Source organism: Lissotriton vulgaris, chromosome 8 (genome assembly GCF_964263255.1).
Source record: "Lissotriton vulgaris chromosome 8, aLisVul1.2, whole genome shotgun sequence".
In the NCBI taxonomy this organism is placed as follows: Eukaryota; Metazoa; Chordata; class Amphibia; order Caudata; family Salamandridae; genus Lissotriton; species Lissotriton vulgaris.
In genome coordinates this window covers 416,463,831-416,487,041 of record NC_141696.1, presented here as the reverse complement: position 1 = coordinate 416,487,041, position 23,211 = coordinate 416,463,831, and the positions used below count along the sequence as shown (strand labels likewise).

The window sequence follows — 23,211 nt, the reverse complement described above, 5'->3', positions numbered from 1 at the left end:
TGAAACTATAAGGAGAAGAAGGTCTATCCTGCTAGAACCCTGGTCTGCACCCCAAAGCATTGCACTTCAAAGTACTGCTCCTGCTGCACACTGGGGACTACAGCCCATAGGACTTTGTCTTGCTTTAAAAAAGATTAAAGAGGGGATTACCTGAAAGCAACAGGTTAACAGAGCTCACCTGCACATCTCCCCCAAGACATCCCCAGCCTGGAGTGCGTCTAGTGTACTTTTAAGTATGTGGCCAAGTGCATTGTGGGAATTGTAGTCTCAAACTTTGAACCCTCAGGGGGAACTTCAGGAAGAAGTTCCAGATGTTTGATGAAGTTTAGAGCAACTTTTGGAGAAAGCTCCATAAGGTGACCGACCCGTCGACGAAAGTCAAGCTGCCAGCATCGAACCGCGACCACAAAAAGCTCCGGAGCTCAAGATTTCGGGGATTTTACCGAGGCCTCACGCTGAGCCAAGCTGCCATCATTAACTCAAAACACAGCCTGATGTGATGATGAAAGGAATACTCCAAAATGTTCTAAGTGCAAAGGTAAAATTCTGACCATGGCTCCCCGCTGGGTGTATCCAACCGGGCTCCATCGCAGGTGACCTCAAACTTTGACTTTGTCCAGGTTAAGCATAACACGATGTCCCAAGTTGGTGGTATATGTTTTTAAGCACTAGAATATGTTTATTCTCTCAAAAATCATATCTCTGGTTCCCTAAATTATATTTGTGTAGTTTTGGTGTCATTTCAATCGTAAACATATTTCGAATGCCAATAAATTTGTTGTGGTTTTGTATTGTGTGTTGTTTCTTACTTATTTAATGTATTGGTGTTTTTAAACGCTTTACACACCTGACTCCTAAGTTAAGCCTGTCTGCTCGTTTCCAGCTGCTAAGGGTTGAGTTATGGAATAACTTATTGAGCCCTTTATCTGGACCTTATATTGTATTAGTGGCCTTATTGTTACTGATAGGTGCATACCGACCCCTACTAATAATCCACCTCTCAACACATCGGTAAACTAAATATCTCTTCAACATAACATTGTCTGACTGTAGCTTTTGATGTACTCAAGATGTCGAGTTAACCAATATGACACATACAATAAATCAAACAGCATAACAGTGTTTACAGTTTAAGGAAAAACAATAAAGGGAAATTATGTAAAATAACATTAACCCGTTCAATAGGAGCTAACTGTTGTATCCAGTAAGATGGATGTCTCTGGAAATCAACAAGGCACTAAGGCGACAGTTACAAAGTCAGATGTTTGTAACGTTAGGTACATTCAGGTGTAATGGAAGTAAATAGGATTAGGACACCTGCAAGCATATGGTTGTATAATGCTTGGAGGGGGGTTGCCTCCAGGGCCGGACTGGGAACCAAAGCCAGTCCTGGCAATATGCTCAGCCGGCCCCCCCACCCCCCAGGGGGAGTTGGGGGTGCGACCGCGGTCTTTGCCAGTGCCGGTTTTCAGCCGATTTTGTTAGTGGGCCGTTTTTTCTGCAAAAACGGCCCTGTAACAAAAACGGCCTCCATTGGCCCAAAACCAGCCCCCACCCTTGCTGTGCACCGGGGGATTGCCCGGTGCCCGCAACGGCCAGTCCGGGCCTGGTTGCCTCACTCAAAGAACTAACTTCTGAGTTAGACAATTTAAGTGAGCTTGCTAGTATTCAATGGTGCTTGAAGATGAATATGACATGGGCTACACAATGCGAGATAGGTGATGTGGTTGATTGATCTGTGGGGAGATTGCAGCAATAAAAAAAAATGTGTGTGTCTTTAAGGACTTGTGATGACCAAGAATTTTCCCAAAAGATGTTGGCTCACCCTCTTAACACTCATGTGGATCACGTGAAGTTGTTCAGGGTAACATTCTGATGATGTTGCAAGTTGTAGCTCAGAATATCACAAACAATGGCATTGTCTGACTCAAATTAGTGACCTAAACATTGTTTACAAAAACATTGCTCAATTGGATGTAGATTTTCTATTATTAACTCCAAGATGGTAACATTTTTGTAAAACTATATTCAGGACATTATATCTTTCTCAGACGATATTTAGACCACAATATTCTGGACTATACCTATGTTGAGCAAGTCTTGATGTTGTGCAAGTCTTTGAAAACAGCTCATAGCAACTCCAAGAACTGTGCATTTCTATGCATTGTATGCACAAAGAAGGCATCCACCGCATATTTCTATGAACTTATGATTATATTTTATGCTATGCCATCTCTATGCACTGATAATCGCTTTGATGAAAAAAGTTTCGACTTACAACCCTTGTTCACGAAAAATACTCCTCAATAAGTGCCTTCACAAAATCAATCATTTTTCATTCCCCTTCTTCTCTAGTTCTGTTCTTGGTTGAATAAATCATACAGTATTTTGCATCTTCTAAATTAAAAGTATGTGCTCCCTTTAGAACAAGGAGTATTTGTTCAAAACCATTCGAGATTACTAATATATTGCAAATAACATGAATCATTGGTGGTAGCAGGAGTGAAGAATTCTATTTCTCACTCAGATAATAATTCTCTGACGTGACCGAGCTTCAGTAAAATTCATGGGTACATTTTCTTTCAGCCATTCAGATCATGAAAGCACTTTAGAGCAGAGGAGATGAGTTGTTGGGAACTAATGAATCTTGTGAATCTAAAAGTGGATAGAGAGGTGGGGAGGAAGAGTCTCCTTCTGAATAACAGGACAGTAAGGCTATTACAACTTCATCATGAAGCTGAGGGTGTTAATTCACCAGAGGAAAGAACAAAAACAGCCTGAAACCGCATGAAGTCGACAATAGACATGTAGTTGAAAGCCTTTGCTTCTATTTGTCACAGAACACTTTTTAGAACACAAGCAGACTCCTCCTAACAAGATAGGCACATCAATTGGCTTTCTGCACACGATTTTGAAATAAAAGTGGATGTATAAAGTGTGAGGTCTCAGTAACCAATGTTACCTGTGCAGAGCAGGTTCACACCATTTCTATGTGTTCCTAAGCTCCATTTTGAAATCCACGGAACTTTTCAAATAAATAAAGAAATGTGTGATTCTATTGGTGTCCTCAGAGTTTTCAAAATATGCCTTATTAACACATTGGGCTACGCACCCTGTTGTCATCAGTTCTGTTTTTAACGTCTGGATTGACTGTGCTACAACAAATAGACGTGTTAGTTCCTGTTAGAGTAGATATTTGTTTTTCTTGCCTTACATGCAAGTTACTCCGGTATATGGAAGCCTAATTAACAAACCATTTTCTATGAGTAGATTCCAGAAGTAAAACATACTCACTCAAAGAGACAATCAGCACTTTTTTTTATCAGAAATGTATCAATACGTACTCCTAAATCTCGACCTTTTCACAGGTAATGCTTTGTGAACCAGGTCTGGATAATTAGATGTGACACACGTCTAATAGAAAAGCTTTGTGAACCAGGTCCAATGTGTGAAGAATTAAAACATACACAGCTGTTTTACCAAACTCAGGGGCATATTATCAAGGGGTTTATCTCCGTTTTTTTGGCTTTAAAAGCCAAGAAAGTGGAGATAAAATTATCTCCCTATTACCTAGCTGTCGCTAACACCAGTTAGCGACAGCTAGTAGGAGATAGCGCCCATCTTGGGCCCCGCTTTGCATGTCAGTGAAATTTATCACTAATGACATGCAAAATTGACGTGCCAAGATGTTAGCGACTGGAAACAGTCGCTAACATCGCTATCTCCTATTACCAACTTTTGGGGATATTCACGCTAAGCGCAAATATCTCCAAAAGCTAACACCTGCACTGAGCAGTTCTTAGCCATGTTATCCAATGGTAGGTGGATAACATGGCTAAGAGCATTAGCTCGGTAATGCATGAAAATCGCTGACTTTTCAGCGATATTTATGCATTTCGGCCGATTTTTATCGCTTTGGAGATAAACCTTGACAATAGCAAGGTTCCTAAGCGATAAAAATCGCCGCAGCACGGCGATAAAAATATTGCCGCTAAGCCAACATACCGATAATTATCGCTAGTTGTTGGTAATATGCCCCTCAGTTCATCTGCACACATATGAATACAACAATATTTTTTCATTTTGCTTTTCAGGCTGCTTGCTGTGCCAAATGCGTAACCACCCCAAAATGGTAATAGATTAGAAGGAAACGTCACTCTGAAACATTGTGTACTAGCTCACCCACTATTGCAAACATGAAGAAATTTAAGGTCAGGTGTAATAATGCCTTTTTTTAGGTGAAAAACAGTCTGGTTCTGTGAATCAGGCAGTTTGCAATCGGAAAAAAGGCATTTTTATATGTACCAAACCCCTTGTTGTGATTGGATAACATGTTACCGAATCGCAAAATGGGTTTGCGATTCAGTATTAGGAAGAGACGTGTTTAGGGTATCCCTTTTTAATAGCAATTTGCAGTAGTAGGTGTGAATGTTTTGTGACCAAAATGCAGTCGCAAAACATTTGCATTTTGCCGTCTACTTCATATAGGTGGTAACCCATTCGCAAATGGGAAGGTTCTAAAATGATTTTTGAGAGCAGGCAGTGGTCCCACGGACCCTTACCTACTCTTGAAAAATGAAAAGAAAACTTTAAAAGTTTTTTTTTAAACACATCCAATTTTCCTTCAAGGAAAATGGCTGCATTTAAAGAAAATAATTGCTTTATTTAAAAGCAATCACAGACATGGCGGCTGCTAACCCCAGCAGGCCACCATCCCTGTGATTTTAGCGATTCTCATTAGGTCGCAAATTGTGACCTACCTCATGAATATTAATGATGTATGTTAATTTGCAACACATTGGGAATCACAAACATTGTAAAACACACTGTAGTACATGTCTGTTTGCGATTACCTAACAGAGAATCGCAAACATTTGCTATTGGGTAATTGCATACACAAATTTATGTACATCTGGCCCTTAATTTGTAAGCATTACCTCGATCTGGTATTGGCTGGAACACCAGTGTTGTGACAGTTGATGTTATTTGAAAAGCAGTACAACTAGGCCAGTAAGTTTTACAATTATAAATAGTCTGACCGTGACAAAAGTATAGCAAGCGAAAATGCAGAATAGCACGAATTTCACTACTCATGATAGAACGATATGAGGATGGGCTGTAATCCTGTCTGGTAATGTGCTATTCAGTATATCTGGTCATTTTCCATCCCAGGACTGAGCAAAGAACAAATTAAATTACTTGATCTACTTTATTGACAAAAAACAGGATAAAATCATTCAGAGTGGCAGTAGAATGTAGCAGAGAATTCTTGCTCAATAATGCAGAGCGTTATCTTGTTTACATTCAGTAGATATGAAAAATTCATATTGTTTGCAAACAGCACGCTAGCAGCAAAACATTATGTTTGCCATCTGTGCTCATACAATTCTATTTGAAAATTAGAATTTCGACACATAGGTCCTGATGAAGAGTACACCGATAATTATTGCGTCCGATACAAATGTGACACTGAGGCCCGAATTTAATAGGACCTGTAGATTTTGGTGCAGTATGCACCAGAATCCTCATGTCATTCCCCAAAAACGAAGTAATAGGTAATAATTATCTCATCCGATAAATTCCGAATGGCTCACGTGCAGATTTTGGCATTTAGGGCCCCAAAATACACATCTATATGTATTCACTGGATATTTTCTCCAGGAAATATGCTGTAGGTTTCACCAGTAAAAGATTTGTGAGGCATTGGTAACAACCACGAAACTCACAGGGTATATTTTCAAGGGGATTGCGCCACCAGAACATCACTTTTGCTGATGTTCCGGTGGCACAAAGCCCTGCTTCATATTTACGATGGGCTGTTAAGCCACTATTTGTGGCTTAACCCGTTAATCGCCACGGTAATTCCGCCACGGTCCGGGCGTTTCCGTGCGTGGGCGGGGCCATGTCGGCCATTGGCCGACGGCAGCACTGGGAAGGTAGTGCTGCCGTCGGCCAATGGCTGACGGCAGCAAGGAAAGGGTTAAAGCTGCCTTGTAAACATGGCACTTTTTCACACAGTTTCTGTATGAAAGGGATTTGCAAAGTGTGCTGCTGTGGGCATTCCACCCCACAACACATTGACTTTTTACGCTGTCCCAGATTTACAAGGTTGTGTAAATCTGAGGCAGTACCCAAAACACAATTAAAAAGCAGGTATTAGAGTGGTGCAACTGGGAGAAATACTTTTATTTCTCCTTGTTTTTGCTTTTTCTATGTGTGCTGCGTTCTGCAGCACACATAGAAAGAGTAAAACACCATTAATGATTGTTTATGTTAAGAAAGATGTCCCTTCCCACACATAAATAATCATTAATGAATTGCGATTTGCTACTTCTATGTGTGCTGCACAATGCAGCACATATAGAAGTAGCAAGTCGCCATTATTGCTTGTTTATGTGCAGGAAGGAACACCTTTCTTCACACAATCAGCCCTGAAACACAGGCACCCTTACACTATTGTGCAAGGGTGTCTGTGCTGGCGCTAGGCAGCTATTTAACGCACCAGTGCTAGGGGAAACGCAGGGATGTGCTGCATCCTTGTAAATACAACGTATCCCTGTATTTTGGAAATTTTGCAGTGCGGCACTGCCACATTTGGTGCAGCACCACAGTGTACCATTTCCTTGGAAATGTGCCCCGTAATTCCGCTTTGTACAGGGATCGAAGAAGAACGGGCCACCTGTAATCAGGGCGGAAAAATACAGTCTTAGTAAACATCGCAGCACTTGTATTTGCAACTTCTTTGCTCAGAGATTCAATCTAACATGCAACTTCTAATAAGACCCAAAGGCCCTTATTTATTATTTGGCAGATGCAGGACTTCCACCAAAAAGTGGCAGATGTCCAGTCCGTCGTATTATACATATGTTTGTCAATAGCAGTGTAAATACTTAGGGGGAACATCTGTCACTTTTAGCCTGATGCCCCGGACCACACAACTCTAAATAAAGCCATTTTTCCTTGCAACAGACATTGGATAAGATGTACGACTATACCAATTTGTGAATCACAAATTGTGTTGTATTGCGACTCGCATATTGGATGTACAACAGTGTCTCAGACCCTGTTTGCTATTCCTATGGGGTTGCAAAGTGCATGCCTCATTAATATTCATGAGGCAGGTGCAATTTGTGACCCCATTAGGAATGGCAAGCACTCCCATGGATGGTGGCCTGCCGGGGTCAGCAGACCACCATGTCTGTGACTGCTTTTCTAAATAAAGCTGTTTTTTTTAATGCAGACCATTTTCATTACAGAAACAGGGGATGCATTTTAAAAAGAAAAATGAAACATTTCTGTTTAATTTTTTAAGGGCAGGCAGTGAGCCCTGGGACCACTGCCTGCTCTTAAAAAATATTTTTGCATCCATCACAAAGGGGAAGGGGTCTCCTTTGCAACCCTTCCCCGTCTGCGAGTGGCTTACCACCTACTCGAAGTAGGTGGTAAACTGCGAGGGTTTTGTGGCCACAAATGCGGTCGCCAAACAGTGGTACATTCCACTGTGACTAGCTATTAGGAAGGGATGCCCCTTCCTAATAGTTAGAGTTGCAAACGCTATTTTACGAGTCAACGACTCACAAAATTGCGTTTGTACATGCCAGGACTCTTTTTTGTGGTCGCAAACGTCCAATTTCCCGTTTGCGACCGCAAAAAAACAGTCGTACAACCTGCCCTCCATCATTTCCTTTTTCAGCAATTTTTTTTTTTAAAAGTGCAATTATTTTAAACAATCAATCTTAGAAAATAGAATATTGTTCCGTTATGTAAGCACACATGCATTATGCCTTCCACTGGAAACAGTTCTTTATCCATGTACATGAGGATTATGCCTTCCGGTGCACACATAAAAGGTTAGGTATCTACTCAGTATGTCTAGAAATTATCTGTCGATATCAATCTTCCTGTATTTTTCACCATCAGCGACGTGGTCTGAGTTTGTCAAACAATACACACAAGAACTCACTTCCAATGTCAGGCCGCAGCTTTTTGTCATATTCCCTCATCAGCTTGTTTAGAATTAAGGTTGCGTCTGTGTCTTGAGTTTTTGGGGCCAGCACCCATTTTTGGTTAAACGCAAAATCTTCATATTCGTCATCCTCGATTTTTCTTGAGCTGCAATGAAAAAATACATTGACGCCCAGTTATTTTGGGTAATCATTTATTTCCTGACAGTCAGTGTAAACATTATTGAACATAAACTGAAAAGAAGTCTTATAGGGTTTGTAGGGGAACAGAGATGTCACGGTGGATGAGGTGAAGGAGACAGACAACGGACAGATCTGGGCAGCATGAATCAAAATACACATGTTTTAATTTCACATAGCTTGCTCTGTTCTTTTTTTCCCTTCTTTCTGACATCCCACTTCAAGCAACATCTTCTGTGTTGCAGTTTTTTTCTCTCCATCTCTCAGAATGGCAACAACCGCCAGCATCCTGTACCGGCTACTGGGAATAACAGCCACAAGAACAGCTTCTAGATAATGCCGGATTTAGGAGTTGGCATCATCGTTTAACGAAATCTGCTTTAAAACTGTGATAAGCTGGCTTACAGGGAAAGCAAATGAATTATTTAACTGGCCAAAGAAAATAATTGAATTTCCTCTCGCTGTGCAGTACACGTGTACTTGTAGGCACACAGCATGGAGCTTTGGTTTGGCTGATTGATTTTATATGATTTTGGATTCTGTCTATTGATGAAATGCCAAAGTCTAGAATCACCTCTGATATCAGAAGCAGCTCTTTCTTTATGTAAGGTGATTCCAAAATTGCCTAACCAGCATGAGTGGTCTGCAAGATGAAGTACATTTATCTGTTTAAATGAGTGTTAATGAAGAAATAAGCAGAATTTGAAATGTTGTCTAATGTCCCATTTTTTATCATTTGACCTGAAATTGAAAATCTGATCCTGAGATAGGTGCATGTGCAGAGGAGCTCCTGGCTCCCTGCCACAGGCTACTGGACCAGTTAAAGGTGAGTCATTTCTCGGTTATAGAGAGTTGAAGTTTCCAAGAGGCATATGTGTTGATCCGGGCAGTTGAATAGAAACACAAGGTGTGAGAAGTAGTATGTGTTATTGAACACTGACAAACTAGAAACAAATATGTTTGATGTAGTTCACTCAAGTTCACTCAAAGAAGAAAGAGAAGTGCCATCCGCCTGAATAGAGGTAAACCAAATCCTAAAGCGCAAGACTTAAAACAACCTTACATGCACAATGCACTTTCCCTATCAACCTCCTTAGAAAAAAAAACGAAATTGACTGTACCAACATCATGATCCACTTCTACACACTGCACAAAACTTTCCTGTCCTTTGGTTTCCCAGTCATCCCTACTTCAAGATGCTTACTGTGATATTGTCAAAATGCAGATCTCACATGGAGTTACCCTTCATTATTCTATAGTAGGATACCATAATGTACATCTCTCCTCTAGACCTTGTGACAAAACCAATCTATAAATAGATCTACTTCCCCATGCTACTCGCCTCCACCTGCACAGAATCATTAAACTCTCTCTAACCTTAGTTGACAGCTCACCATCCATCCATGTCATAGATTATTCTTTACTTACAGGGCATCCCAGTTCTATCCGGGACAGTACCCTGGAAACAACCAGGCCATATTGAGCCTAATGTACATGACTACTGGAACAAGCTGCTATCCTTCATTTCCGTAAGTTCATTAAAGAAATTTATATTCACAGTCCATGTAAGCCTAGATGGTGTCCTTTCCACAACAACAAAGCATTTGTTCAGGAGATACTTCAATAATAAATGAGAGATGGAAAACAGCAACATTGAAGGGCTTTTTCTGCACCTATCCATGAACTTCAAATGTATGGACAGTTCCATCCCAGAGCAATGCTCGAACACTACAGTGCTCTCACTGTGCCACTGGATCAAAGCTACACCAGACAGAAGAGCCTCAATCAGGGCAAAATTGGTCTTGGATTGCTTATGTTTTGGTTCAGGGTGGACCTGGACTGGCAGTTAGAGCTGGATTGTTCCTATTTGAGCAGGGTCTAGACTGATTTGAATAATGCTTTCTCCAACTGAGGTGGAATTGTGTGCAAAATAATAATGGACTAGGATGCGGCTCCGAGTAATTATCAGTGATTGAGATTACTTCAAGCATTCCTGCCATCAAGTTTTTGTATGACAGGTATTACGCCCAGACATGGGTCCCATAGTTACCGTACCACTGGAGCAATGCTACACCCCATTGAAGAGCATTAATCAGGCGAAATTGGTCATGGGCTATTTGTGTTATGGTTAACCGCATCGCTGCAGTGGTTATTTTTCCCCTACGTGGCTTTTTTCTAAAAGCCGCGTGAGATGACGAGCTCAACTCGTCATCCGCACACGCCCCCCGTGGCTGATGACGAGCTGAGCTCGTCATCAGCATCGAAGGGGTTAAGGGAGGACATGAACTGGCTGTTCGGGCTGGACTATTCCTATTGGAGCAGGGTCATGACTGATTTTAGTATGGCTGTGTCCAAACTAAGGTGACAGATTGTGGACAGCTTTGGTACAGAGTGATCTTTCTACCAGAAAGATGCAATATGTTGGCTTTACATCGTGTTTGCATTCTTGGCATGTTGTATACCCTTTAGGTATTATTGTGATCATCACTAAAATAATGATAGCCCCAGCATATTGTGGGCCTTAGGGTGGGCTGCTCTTGGCATGATTGCATTACTTATTTCTTTAGAGAAAATGATTCCTCAGTACATCTCAATATGTTGGTGACTGTTAAATCTCGTATTATTGTGCCAGAAGTATCCAACTAACTCCTGTTATCTCAGGGTCACCCCAGAGCTTTGTTCTTTGGTAAAGTCAACCCAGAGAAGGTATTTTCTCTAATCAGTCAAATAAAACCTACTGACTATGACGACTGACTAGGCTGTCCATCAGCCTCCTTTCCACAGGTCTTTCCATCATGTATTAATACTTTTATGAATACTCCTCCCCAAGAGCTAACTTTTCAGTGGGGGTGCAAACAGGCGACCATAAGTACCTAATTTAAAAAGCTAATTTCAACAGCTTGTATCCCAGCAGTTATGAACCTCCTGCTGCAAAAGCAACAAGGATCATCTGGAATATGGTAGATTTCAATTTCAAATTCAAATAATCCAACACAACGTGCCAATCTCTCAAAAACAGCTTCAGTCCTAACCAAGGTTTGGAGACAGCTCTTTACCATGTAACTGGCTAAATCTTAAAAAACTTTTGAACTATCTAGATCTCTCGTAGACCTTTGATATCAATGATAATTATAGCCTGCTTAGAAGATTTTCCTAAGTAGCCATGGAAGGGATTCAGGGGCTTAGGTGAGCCTCCTCATTTTCCAGTAAACTGAACTTTAGAACTTAACTGGATCCTTTCTTTTTCCTACCAATGATAATTGTGAAGTACTTTAGGAATCCCTCCTTCCCTTAAATTTTCAATATTTACAGCCATTTCCTTTTGACATCTTGTAGTTAATTCAAGACTCGTTGGCCAGAATGTTTAAGTAACAGAACCTATCTCTTTGCATTCGATATGGAGATGGACAATTTCATTCCACCAATTCTCGGAAGCACTATTGTTGGGCTCCATTGTTATCAGCGGAAAAAAAAACTATACAAGAATCTGGTAATAACCAAACATCTTGTCAAGATGTTGCAGATACCATACAATATGGAGAGTACGCTAGCAGTAAGACAGAGATAGTATGATGAAGTTTCCAAAGACAGAAAGATCTTCACTAGCTAAAAATGGGAAATAGATTTCAATAAAAAAAAATCTGTGTTTCCTACACTAATAGGTTTATGGTTCAAGACTCCAATATCTAACAGAAAACTGCCTCCTAACTACTAAGATTAAACAATAAAAAGTATTGTACAAGGGGCTCTTTTATTCAACTTTCTTCCATTTTACCACCATGGGAAGCCTCATGTTCAATTAGCTTTATTCAATGTTCACAATGGAAAGCATGAAAGCATACTTAAAAAAATACAATATCAATACATTATGAGTAAAACAATGTTACATAATTAGGATTAAAAAAATAGTTAAAACAAGAGATCATATCGTCAAGTCCATTTTGCACACAGTGGAGGAAATCCTTGCAACACAGCAGGTGTGTTCAAACTTTCTAGATTTTTACTTAGATAAATCACAGACTGCAAGTAATTGAATATTCTGCAACAATCCGTGAAGTGGTAATAGTTGCAGGAACAAGAAAGTAAGATGACATTTTGTGAACTTTAAATCATGTAAAATAGATATAAAGAAGACATTTAAAAAAATCAACTATAAAAGCAGTATGCTTGTATAAAAACTAATGCATTATGGCATACATGAGCGGTGCTTAATGACGAGCCATTGTATGAATACATCACTATTAGCCTGTAAATGTAAAGTGCAATTCTTTATTCAATTCTTGTATCGTACAACCAGAGACAATAAAAAGGCAACCTAAAAGGCTAAAATGAGATAAGCTGTGAGAGGTTTTGACTGTAAAAAATAAAAGTGTATTCTTGTATGAGAGCCGAGGCATCGTAGCATACACAGAAATACAAACCTAAATTTTGCTCATCATCAAAATAAGTCTGTTTAAAGTTCAAAGTTGGATAGGCGAGCATACTTTGTGTATTGAACTTACTAGGTTTTTTAAATTTCCTCTTAGATTGCTACGTATCAAGCTGGATTGCTTATACAATTTAATAGTTAGATCTCGACCAGAAGTAAGAGGCATATGGATAAGAATGTTCATAAATACCAAACAAAACCTTATGATTTTGAAATCTGTCCATTACATTTCCGTGTGACTCATTAGAAAGGAGCTTATGGAAGTTTGCTCAATTTTTCTAACGCTTTAGGTGCAAGGATCAAAAAACTCACAGCCTTGCATGCTGGTTGGAGTTGAATCCCTCCCAATAGCTTAATCACATCTGGTCGACATGATCCTATATGTAGAAGTCTTAAAGATGGATGAAGGAGTTTCTTCCTGAATGACAATAAGGCCAGACGGATACACAACAAATGAAGCAATGTTTTCTTGATATATCCACAAAGTCGACACTCCATGGTTGGCCAAGAATGTTTCCATGCAGGGTTAAGTCTTTGATGGAAAATCACCCAGCCTATTTAGCATTAGGTTGTGCTTCTTACACTCAGAAAAATATGCGGACAGGTATGGCTGAGGGCCCCGAACGGTGTATGAGGGCAAAACCACCCACGCATGGCATTTACTCACCAAAGTGCCTTAATCTGTGAATAATGATTGACACTTGACTGCTTTATTAATTACTTGTTTGAAAACAGAATATTCTATCAACGTGTGCTAAGCCTCTTTGTAGTGAAGGATGATCAGGAATCCAGGTAGTTGTTGAAATATATTTATTTAAAGTATGATGGTACAGGATAGTAGTATATTCATTAAGTAAAAGTAAAGGAAATATTAACCCCACCAGGAGCAGGAAGGTACAAGCTCAGCCCTAACTCTCAACTGAAATCCAAGAGCTCTCTAGCTTTCTATTACATCGTCATGATGTCAACATTCTACAGGGCTAGGCAGGAGACTATGGGGAAGGAAGTATGATGTGCAGTCACTAAACTCTTCTAAATACAGTTCTGCTATTGTCTGTTGTAGTATGGGGAACACAGATTTATTAACATGAGCCTGCTTTGCTATTTCAAGCCAGTACTGATGGGATAAGGTATTTTCATCTGCTGCCCTCATCCTCCAGTAGAATTTTATGAGGGTGCCATGTCTAGCCAGGCCCTGGTGTTGCAGGCCAAACTCAAGCCTGATTTGAGCTTGCAAAGCATGTTTTGGGATCACAAACAATTTTTAAAAAAGGCTCGATTGTAAGGTGTTCAAACGCGCTGCATCTTTGCCTTTCAGTAATTCTGAGCCATACGCAAAGAAGCGGATGAATTTCACACCCACAACCTGCAAAAGGTGGTTTATGGAGCAGGTTCTTATCTTTTGCTGCAAGGTTTTGAATACAAACTTCAATTTGTTTGCTGTTACACGCCTAGATAACGAATGATGTTTAAAATTCAGGTGACAAATCTAGATACACTCCCAGGTATTTATAAGTTGAAACCAATTGTAGGGCATTTCCACTTGTCCGCCTAGTAAATCTAGGCTGTTTGTTGTTACATGGGCTCTTAACACCTTGGCTGCTAGGCGTTTTCCCCCCCTGTGCTGGAAATTGCTTTATTACTTTATTCATGACGAGCTCAGCTCGTCATCAGCACAGCTCAACTGTGCATCATGACGAGCTGAGCTCCTCATTAGCATCGAAAGGGTTAAAACATAGAACGTTTGCTTTATTGTAGTTAAGTCCCAGACACAAATTTGTTTTATAGCCCAGTAAATGGTCAATCAACCGCTGCAGCCATATTTGGATTTTACTGAGAAGAACAATATCATCGCCATATTCAAAGCTTTTTATTTGTTCTTTGCCCAGACTAGGTGGATCTCCGTGCATTAAGGATAGGTGGTTGACCAAATCGACTGTGTAGACGGTACAAAGGCAGTATGCAAGAGCGCATCCTTGTTTTAAGCCAATATTAGTGGTAATGCTTTTGCCATCTCCGAGCTTTATTTGTACCCATGTGTTTGAGTAAAGATTAATGACTGCCTCCACATGTTTGGTTGGCACTCCCCATTGTGCCATCTTTTTCCATAACCTGGCCCTTGGGACTTTGTTGAAGGCAGTGTAACAAGAGTAGAGTTTGCTTGTTTAAAGTTTGCTTGCTTGGCTAAAAGAGTAACTTGATAAATGAGATAAGGTACCCATTCCTGCTCTGAAGCCTGAGCCTTTTCATGATTTGAACTAACTGATTCTGATCAATTTGTAAGTGGCCATTTTCGAAGTTGGTTGAATCCCACAAGGCTCTGCGGATTCTAATGGAAAACAGACATGATCTGCTTGATTATAAGCGGTGGAAATGTGGTTTGTCCATACAGCTTTCATCATGTCAGTATTATAATGCTGAGTATTGCTGTTGTCCAATGTGTTGATATCTGTCCAAACGTGTTTGCGATTTTTTTGCTGACTTATATGTAGCAATGTGATCCAAATGCACCTGCTATCCTTGGCTTTTGGCACTCTGATCGCTTTTTTGTAAGCATGTTTCATTCTAACTGTGTTGGTGATTGTGTCTTGACTTGGTTGATTTCCACGCAAACATGCACTTCTGAGTTCCCTATTAAAGTTCTTTTCATGGACCTCAGTTTTGACGTGAACCATTCTTTCCTATTCTGGCCTATGACTAGTTTGGTTGGGGGCTTGATCGAAAATGTCATGATAAGGGTCTCATTAAGGACCTCCCAAGCCTATATCTGGGCCATCCTGTCTTTGAGTATTGGTGGATCCTGACTGAGGCGAGTGGTAATGAAGTCTATGATTGCCTCTATCATCTCTCCCTCCCATTTAAGGTGCCTTAGATTGGCAATTAGCAACTGAGAGCGGACCTCAGACTTCTAAAACATGAACACCATGGTGAAGATTTGGGTGAAGTGGTCACTATCTGATCATCCTTTTGTATTGAAATTGTTGCTTCCCCTGAACAATCCGAGGTCTACCAATGTAAAATCTATTGTAGAGCATGCCCTTTCGGTCACTCTTGTGAAGGAAGCTGGATGATCCATTAGACAGCATCCATTAAATCTAAAAAGGCCCAAAGCCTCAAGCACAGAAATGCATTTTTTGCCAGGCATGTCACCCCTTGTTTGATTAACAAGCTTGTCCTGGAATTGGCCTGGGATTTTGACTTCAGAACCCTGTAGTAAGTTCATATTGAAATTGCCCGACAATATTAAACTGGAGTCTGGATATGTGGGCTTCAAGGATTTGAGTGCCCTGATCAGAGACTGGAATTTTTTCACTTTGTGCTTCTTAGCTGGATGTACATAAAGATTCTGGATTATCAGGGTTCAGTGGGGGTCTGCTTCAAGCTTACACTATATCCATTTCATGTCCAATTTCACCTCCTCATGGGTCCATAGTATGTCAGTTGAAATATAGACTGACAGGCACAATTTTTCTCGTCCAGTCTTTGCCTCTTTGATTGCTGTATTTTGATATTCCTTAAATCTCCCCATGGGTGTATGTGGCAACTGCCAGGTTTCTTGTAATAACAGAACCTCATGTTCTTGAAGAAAATGTAAAAAAATCCTTACCCACCTTACTACTTAAGCCGCTCACATTCATGAACATATTTTACAAGGATAGGCCTGTTGTAGTGAGTTTAAAGGCCTCCCTCATGCTTCCCTGTTGCATCTACTACCGAGGTGCCCATCTTGCCAGTACTCCTTTAAGGAGGCTGTCTGGTGTGTTGCTTTACGGCAGATATATGCCTGGTAATATGCTATCCTTCCTTAACTACTACAGCTGACTTGGCTAGTGTACTGATTCAACCTTCTACATTTCAATACCCCCTGCTACAAATGTATCCCTATGCTGTCATACTTGGGCTGTGATGGTTTCATCTGACCAGGTAGTGATTGTTATGTCATTCCCTGGCCGTTTGAGATTTGGTATTAACTTGATTGTTTTTATATTTCTGGACCTAACTTGATTTAGGCCCGGCAATACTTCAAGCAACCTTACTACTACCCTTCAGTTTAAAATGTCATTAACACCCCTCGATTTATAACATGAGATCAAATCATTCTTAGCACCTTCCAGCAGGAGAGTGAAGAGTTCTTTGGAGGTTTGTGTGTGGGGCTTCCCCGATAACTCTTCTTGGTGATTTTCTTCCCCCAACCAATGGGCATGTTCATTCAATGGTTCAGGTCTCTCAGTGGGGAGAGGAATTTTGCATAGTGGAGATCCCTGTTACTCTGATTTTCTGAGATCTGACTGAGGAAACCGCTCCAATGCATTGCTGATTGCTTATCTGTGTTAGCGTAAGCCTCCTAAGGGGAGAATTGAGGTGCATGCAGACTGTGGGTTATATGCTTGAACGGTTCTGTAGGCACTTCTATGGCAGGTTTCATGTGACTATTGATGCTATGGACTGGCAATTGTTAAGTTATAATGTGTTCGACCTGTTGTATGACAGGCTTCTTGTCACTATTATTGGCTTGCATTTGCATGGGTATAGTCTTGGTGCAATTTTTTTTCCCTGCTTTTCATGGCTTTCCTCAAGCGTTTACGTTCCCTCTTTGTGAAACTTATATACTTGTGCTTGGTGAGACTTCTGCTGGTTTTTCTGTTGGAGCTAACTGTGTTAATAAAATATTTGCTGGACAATTCAGTTGTATCGTCTCTATTTGTAAGGCTGAATCTATTTCTGACTCCTTCTGCTAGGGAATATGAGTTTGAGCCCCTATTTGCTAACTCTTGCAACAGCACTGTATGCTGTCAATGTGTTTATTGCCAGGGAAGGTCTGTTTAAAGATTCCTTCACTTCTCCCTATAGTTCTGTCAGAAAAGGGGAACCGTGGAAAATGTATCCATCATCGTGAAGCAATGACTCATGGTAGGTGGTGGCTGGGTCCTGTTGAACGTTTGTTATCACAGTGTTCAATGACTGCGGTTTATGTTAAATTCCTTTAACTTGGGCCAGAAGGGCATTTAATAAGTTCACTTGCATATCCAATTTAATATTTATATACATATATATATATATGTATATATATATATTACCTACTGGCGGTCGCCAGTAGGTATATATAGTTAGGACCTAGTTACCATAGGAAATTCCGAACATTCTATTTGGAATAACTTTGGCGCCGAATGAGGGATCTGCCTGTAATTTTCCCTAAATTTGCCTCGCTGCGCTTCGCTCCTTCCCTGAAAGTTTCGGGGGGATTCGTCAAGCGGGGCCGAGAAAAAAGGGGGGTCCCAAAACGTGTTTTCCCCATGTTCATTTCCATAGGGACATTCTGACAAGGCTACAGCTCGAACGGCTGAACGGAATTATACCAGATTTGGCAAAATGGTAGGGACTGGTATGCAGCAGTGCCTTTGTTTGTTTGGTGTAAATCCCTCCAGTAGTTCTTGAGAAACTTGAATTTGAAAATTTTCAAATGGAATTTTCTATGGGACCTTTAGACACGGCTACAGCACGAACGGCTGAACGGAATTACACCAAACTTGGCAAAATGGTAGGGACAGGTATGAAGTAGTGCCTTTTCTATATTTGGTGAAAGTCCCTCGAGTAGTTGTTGAGAAAATGAATTTGAGCAAATTATATATCTATATGCGCTCAACAGTCTATTGGGAATAACTTTGGCGCCGATTGAGGAATCTGTGTGTAATTTTCCAGAATTTTGGCCAGCTCCGCTCCGCTCCTTTCATGATAGTTTCGGGGGGATTCGTCAAGCGGGGGCCGAAAGGGGGGTCCCAAAACATGTTTTCCCCATGTTAATTTCCATAGGGACCTTTAGACACGGCTACAGCCTGAACGGCTGAATGGAATTACACCAAACTTGGCAAAATCGTAGGGCCTGGTATGCAGATGTGCCTTTGCTATGTTTGGTGAAAATCCCTCCAGTAGTTCTTGAGAAAATAGAATTTGAAATTTTTCAAATGGCATTTTCTATGGGACCTTTAGACACGGCTACAGCCCGAACGGCTGAACGGAATTACACCAAACTTGGCAAAATGGTAGGGACAGGTATGCAGTAGTGCCTTTTCTATATTTGGTGAAAATCCCTTGAGTAGTTGTTGAGAAAATTGAATTTGATCAAGTTATATATCTATATGCGCTCACCGGACGCGCACCGTACGCACGTGCGCGTACCCTTACGTGCGCGAGCGAGTTTCTGAATGGCTGGCAGTCGACTGTCAACATTCCAAACTGTCCAAACCAGGAAGTGTTGGCCACCATCTTGTTTTTCAGGGGAACTTGATGGTCCTTCTGGGACCCCCTGAGAAGGGCTAGGGGGTCAGGGGGTCTCAACCCTGCCCCCTTTTCGCGTTTTCCACTCTTGTTTTGGGCTCTCTTGTGCCTCACTGCTTCTGAGAAACAGGTGGTCCCAGAAGGATAATAACATATATAAACGTTATACACTGAAAGTATTAGCCTTTACAAAACCTTTGAAATTTATTGAAAAAAAATATAGGTTTCACGCCTGATATAGTTAGGAATTAGCATTTAAAAAACCTTGCAAATTCACTGAAAAAATCATAGGTTTCAAGCCTTATATAGTTAGGAATTAGCATTTAAAAAACCTTGCAAATTCACTTAAAAAACCATAGGTTTCAGGACTTATATAGTTAGGAATTAGCATTTAAAAAACCATTGAAATTGCTCCTATATAGTTAGTTGCACTAACTATACTTCGCGCACCTGCAATCCACTGCTGATGATTTCACATATTACATCATTCATGACATGGTCAGTGACATCACTGATGACATCACTGATGACATCTCAAATGGCATCACTGATGACATCACTGATGACATCTCATTTGGCATCACTGATGACATCATCCAGTGACTGTGTGTTTCTGTAAAGTTTAAATATGTTTTACATATTGAAGAATGAGTGGATGTATAAGTGTCTGGATGAAGGATTTACCACACTGACGAAGGCAACACGCCGAAACGCGTCTGTGGAGAGTGCCTGCATGAAATAAACCTGCACGTTTGAAAGTACCTCTCGAGTGCTGTTGTCTTCTTTTGAAACAAAGAGGAATTGGAGCGTTATATATATATATATATATATATATATATAAAAATATATTTATAATTTAGTTGAGGCACAAAGTTCTGAAACTTATTGTCAGTTAGATCACATGTAATACCTTCATTAAAAAAAAATGATAAAGTTGTTAAATTGTTCATATTCACAAGAACAATTTCACTCTTCTTCTTTTTGTGGCTTGTTTCTGGCAAGTCAACTTAGAGATGCAGAGCACTGAGACACATGAGAAGTTATGCTGTGTTATATAACTGTTTTCTTGTTGTCTTCTATTCTTCTTCATTCACTCACATTGTTGTTCAATAGTCAATTTTTCCATCATAAACAGAATACCACAAAATAGTGATTTTCGTTCTTTCACAGAGCAAAAAATATGGAATAGCATGATATATATATTTATGTGCTAAAACAATATGTTAGATATGTGTAAAAAATTTATGAATAGGGCCAATAATGTAAATTTGGTCTAATTGTTCAAATCATGTCAAGGGGACATAAAAAAAAACTTTAATAGTCATGTTATGCATGAGAATAAGACCACTTTACTAGCTAAGAGTTAGGCAAAAGTCTAGAAAAACAACTTATGAACGCGTTTATAAATGACTGACAACCGTGAAACTGCTACTTTAACAACTCATGTATTTATTTGGGATTTTGTAGAGGGCTTCATTTAGCCTTTCACGCATTTCAGAGTGCTGCAACATTTTTCAGATCTGAATTAAGCCTTGAAACGAGCTCTGAAGTAACACAATACCCATCAGGGACCATCTTACATAAAGGACCCTGGAAGTGCAATGGGCATGTGTGATATTACAGAAGGATCCACCTGTGATACAGATAGTGTTGGTGTACATGTAGTGCTGGCTCTATCCTAACAGGAAATTTGCTCATTTGCAGAAGGAAGGGGACCTCTGTGCACCAAAAAGAAGTGACACACAGTCAGTGCGGTGTACCTCCTGACTGTACCCCTCTGGGGAGGAGGGGTTGAGGGGGTGTACCATGACCTCCATAGACACCTCCTGTAGTGCGGTCAGTCATCGAACCTGTGTAGAGGTTTATCACTGTTCCCCATAAAAGTGCAGGGCAGGTGCCACCTTCCCTGTGAAAGGCAGATCAGCTGTTTAAATCAACCAGTCCGTCTTACACTAATGCGCTACCCCCAGGGCTAGTGCCTGGTTGCCTTAGGGGTCAGCAAATTATCAGTAATCGGGACCACTCCCTGTTTGCGCCCAGTGACCAACTTAAAGGTGCAGCACATCCCACCCATGGGATTATGAACCTTCACAGTAATACAGTGCCAGGTAGTTTCCAAGGTTTGCAGTAAACCATGTCTAGACATGTTAAAAGAATGGCAACTTTGAAATAAATTTGTTCGGCGCAAAGAGCGTTAACGGATCACTGGCCCACATGCATCATTGTGTCATTTTGCATTTCTTAATTTGCAAAAAATAAGGAATCGCAAATTAAGAAGTGCAAAATGCTATGCATCATTTTTTTCGTTATTTCTTTGTGATTCGGTAAAAATCGCAATTTTTACCGAATCCCAAAGAAATACCGAATTCGTAAGTTAATTTTCGCAATTCCCATTGATTCCTATGGGCCAAAAGGCCCATAGGAGTCAATGCAAATTGCGAGTGGCACTTAGAAAATTTCATGGGTGCAGGGGGGGGTCCAAAGGACCCCCCCATGCACCCCTGAAATGTATTTTTCGCATCATGTTGCACACACACATGTCCTAAGGACATGTGTGTCCGTAACATGAATGTTGAAAAAAAAGCATTTTCAACATTTTAAACACTTTTTCCAAATTTACCGAGTGGTTCAACCACTCGGTAAATTTGGCACCCTATTTGCGAATTTTCACTTTTTAAAATAATGATGCATTGCTTTTAAGAAATCGCACATCTGCGACTTCTTAAAAGCACCCGCAATTTTAGAATTCGCAAACATGTTATGAATTCTAAAATTGCTTCATGCATCTCAAAAAGCACTTTTGCATTCGCAAACGGCCGATTTTAAGGAATCGCACCGTTTGCGAATGAAAAAGTGCTTGATGCATGTGGGCCACTGTCTTTTTAATTGCATTCTTTTGTATTCACTGCAGTGCAGTTCACAAGTCCCCATGACAGAACCACACTAAAGTAGAACTCTTTTACACAGAAAGATGTTTCTGACTAAGAGAAGAAACAGCTGAAGCGATAAAGAGGCAGAAACGTCAACATTTACGACGAATAGAGATGTGAACTTGGGCAGATTTGTACCACCCATTGGTAATAGTTTAGAAACCAATGCATATAAATCTTACAAAAAAATGAAACCACAACAGGGAATCTCTTTCCACTTTTTGTCGCCCCATTTCAAACTCATCTAAGTAATAGCCCCCGGAAACTGCAGCCGAAAGGCCTCTGTTTTTCTTTAACACATTTGTGTGCACCAACGCGAAAGTGCTAACTAACTATGAATTAGTGTGCTGTGTTAATTTTCTAGTGATCTGCAATAGGTGGCGTACAAGGCCATTTACTTTTACTACTGTGGTATAAAAAGTCAGCTTTTAAGTTTTAATCTTGTTTGTTTATTATCAATCTAAAGCTAAAGAAGATTTGATGAGTTTATACATCTTATTCAAGGAGTCAGCTAACTAACACATGTACATTAGTGAAGCTCATGCAAAACAATTGCCCTCGGTTCACCTGAAGCAACATTTCAACCCAGTCCTCTACAGGCATGTAGGAATAAGGCCATATTTTGAGTTTGACAGATGGAATACTCCGTCACACACATGGCAGATATCCCGTCTGCTGTATTACATCTGCATTACAGGCTATTGCACTTGTAATGAGACGGATAGGCTATCCGTCCTGATTTGACAAAGTATGCAGGGTTGAACTGGGACAAAAAATAGGTCCTGGCAACAAAGTCAAAGTGGCTTCCATTAGCAAATCAGATAGCAAAAAAAATTGGACCACTTTTGCAAATAGGGCATTTATGGACTTGTAAAGACACACTTTATAGGTGTTGTTCAAGGTCTAAGAGACTGCATGCATTTGTACTTGATACAGGGCAGCAATGTTTGTGGTAATAGTAGGGAAATCAGCAGTATAAACCGGTCCACCAGACAATAGAACAGTCCTATAAACCTTCAAAAAAACAGACCTACACATTTACTTAATGGACTAGCCCTTGGGGCTTGTTTCTGCGTTGTTTCTGTGACCTTGTTCTAAATATTCGCCATGAACACTCCACATTTACAAATAATACACATAATTAAAAAGTGGTACAGTAGCATCATTTTGCAAATTTCACGTAAAAAGCATCATGTCAAATTATTGAAATTATGCAAGATTATAAGGGAGTAATGGAAATTTTGCACAGGTCTAGAGAAAAGATGTGTTATTGGAAATATAAACAGGTGAGAAAATTGATATGAAATAGTCTACGTCATGAGGTACCCCTTGTAAACAACATGAGATGACGTAATGCTCATGGTGTCTTAAAAAGGGCTCTGTCACACCAAGTGTCTCTCGTCACTAGAAAGGAGTATCAATTGCTCAGTGT

General features: G+C 40.3%; 1 protein-coding gene across 1 annotated transcript in view; it reads right to left on the bottom strand.

Moving 5' to 3' along the window:
- Positions 1-23,211, bottom strand: part of LOC147697112 (gamma-aminobutyric acid receptor subunit gamma-3-like) — a 330,639-nt gene that overhangs the window by 117,005 nt on the left and 190,423 nt on the right. Inside the window, exon 2 of the mRNA XM_086936108.1 lies at positions 7,964-8,112. Coding sequence (XP_086792234.1) covers positions 7,964-8,112 — 149 coding nt within the window. The remainder of the gene's footprint in view (positions 1-7,963; positions 8,113-23,211) is intronic.